At 35.7% G+C, this 2091-nt stretch overlaps 1 protein-coding gene across 1 annotated transcript; it reads right to left on the minus strand.

The window, feature by feature from the left end:
• Positions 1 to 226: 226 nt before the first annotated feature.
• On the minus strand, positions 227 to 1409 carry SARC_14825 (hypothetical protein; the record flags this gene model as incomplete). The annotated part of the gene is made up of 2 exons (XM_014291042.1): positions 1319 to 1409; positions 227 to 306 (listed from the first exon to the last, which is right to left on the minus strand). Exons 1-2 carry the CDS (start codon positions 1386 to 1388, stop codon positions 227 to 229), a joined length of 150 nt encoding a protein of 49 aa, XP_014146517.1. The 5' UTR covers positions 1389 to 1409.
• Positions 1410 to 2091: the final 682 nt, after the last annotated feature.

Below are 2091 nucleotides of genomic sequence, written 5' to 3' on the forward strand. Positions count from 1 at the left end.
AGATATATAGATATATAGATATATAGATATATATGTATTTTATACATATAGATTTACATATTCATAAACATAAACATATACATATATGTACACAAAGTTGAATTCATCCATGGTATATATATATATATACATATATATGAATATTGTATACATATACCAGATACATATACATGTACGTATATATATATATACAAAGTTGAATTCATCCATGGTATAGCTTTATATGCTACTCGGGAACAGACGCCCTGCGCATTAAGCCAATACTTTCCTTCCGATGAGGAACCTCGAAAAGATCCGTGAGTCCTGCTGTAGGGATGGTAACAACATGAATATATACTCTGAGACGGATTGGTCCTGAATGCATTAACGTTCTGTAGTGCACAACAAACGACTGGTCTTTATTCGCTATGCCTATCTGTTTTATTTGTAGTTTCTATATAATATCCATATTTGTTTTGTTTGTAGTATCTATATAATACCCACATGTCTGAAGTTTAGGTTTCATGCAGTATCCAAAAATAAACTTACATCTAGTTCCTATTGAGTATACACATTTGTCCTATTCGTAATTTCTATTCAATATGCGCATTTGTCTTAAATGAAATTCCAATATTGATATAAAATCTTCAGTGTATGCGTATTTGTAGTAATAGGAGAATGTTTGCAACTTGAAACATCTTAGTCGTTAAATATATACGTTTTAATCGGGCCTACACTAACATCTGGGGGTGAATCGGTTACTTCGTGGCTACCAATAGCACGTGCGTGATCTCAGGCATATGCAGAAGTGGCATTAATGAATGTTAGATACCCCAAACTACTTGAACATCGACGGAAATACGTTAACGGTTAGATGGACTATTCCCATGTAGCGGTCCAATGCTCAGTAAACGTATGACTCGAGTCGTGCAGAAGGGAGCTAACGTCGTACAAACGTGGGTAAATGATGTTCCGGTCGGACAATACACTACACCAAACCTACAAGACCACACACGCGAATCACGAAATATAGGAACCACAAAACATCATAGCTCCGGAATAATAATCGCACGAGTATTTGCCGGTACACTTAAGCGTCGTATGTTAATCAGACAAATATTCACCACCACAATATCAGTATATATATATATATATATATACATATATACATACATACATACATACATACATACATACATACATACATATATACATACATACATAAATACATACATACACACACAAATACATACATATATACATACATCCAAAACATATATAAAGTACAATGGCTCAGTGACATGAAACACTACAAGCACACGCATTATCCGTAGTTTACCTGCATCAGACGAATTGCGGACCTCGTGGCATATCTGCGATGCACGTGCTAATATCTTTTCGACGTCCATTGTTTCGGCAAGGTCGTTAATAAACTGCTCGTGATTAAAAACAAGATGGTAGATACGAGGCTCATTACAGGCGCAAACCAATAAATTACTGACCCACGCGGCCATGAAATAGGTACAACCCATTGGATTACAGACCCAATCTGCTATGAAATAAGTGTAATCCATTAAATTACAGACCCACTATGCCATGGAATAGGTGCGACCCATCCACTATGTCATGGAATAGGTACAGCCTATTGCATGCAAAGCCCTGGCTTACTCACTAATTGGTACAGTGAATCTGATCTACTTGCAGGAGCGCTTCTGCCAGTAACAGGATACGGCAGTTAAAGTTGGACGTGTGGCATTACCCAAAATTGAGGTTTTGTTTTTCCGAACCCGGTAGGAATATCGAGAAGTAATATGTATGTATTAATATATTTAAACTACGCTACATTCGCCAAAGAAGAATCTATAAGACCAGCATTGCACTAGAAATATTAACGCCCTAAAACGCTAAACTCTTAAAACCTTGAAACATAAAAGATAAGGAACACTATACATCCAGCCACTAACCATACTTATAAGACTGGCATACATACTTACATACATACTTACATACATACATACACACACACATTTATATATATATATATATATATATATATATATATACTACACACACAACAAACAAACAACAACAACACAACACACACACACACAC

This window comes from Sphaeroforma arctica (genome assembly GCF_001186125.1).
Source record: "Sphaeroforma arctica JP610 unplaced genomic scaffold supercont1.5153, whole genome shotgun sequence".
Lineage (NCBI taxonomy): Eukaryota > Ichthyosporea > Ichthyophonida > Sphaeroforma > Sphaeroforma arctica.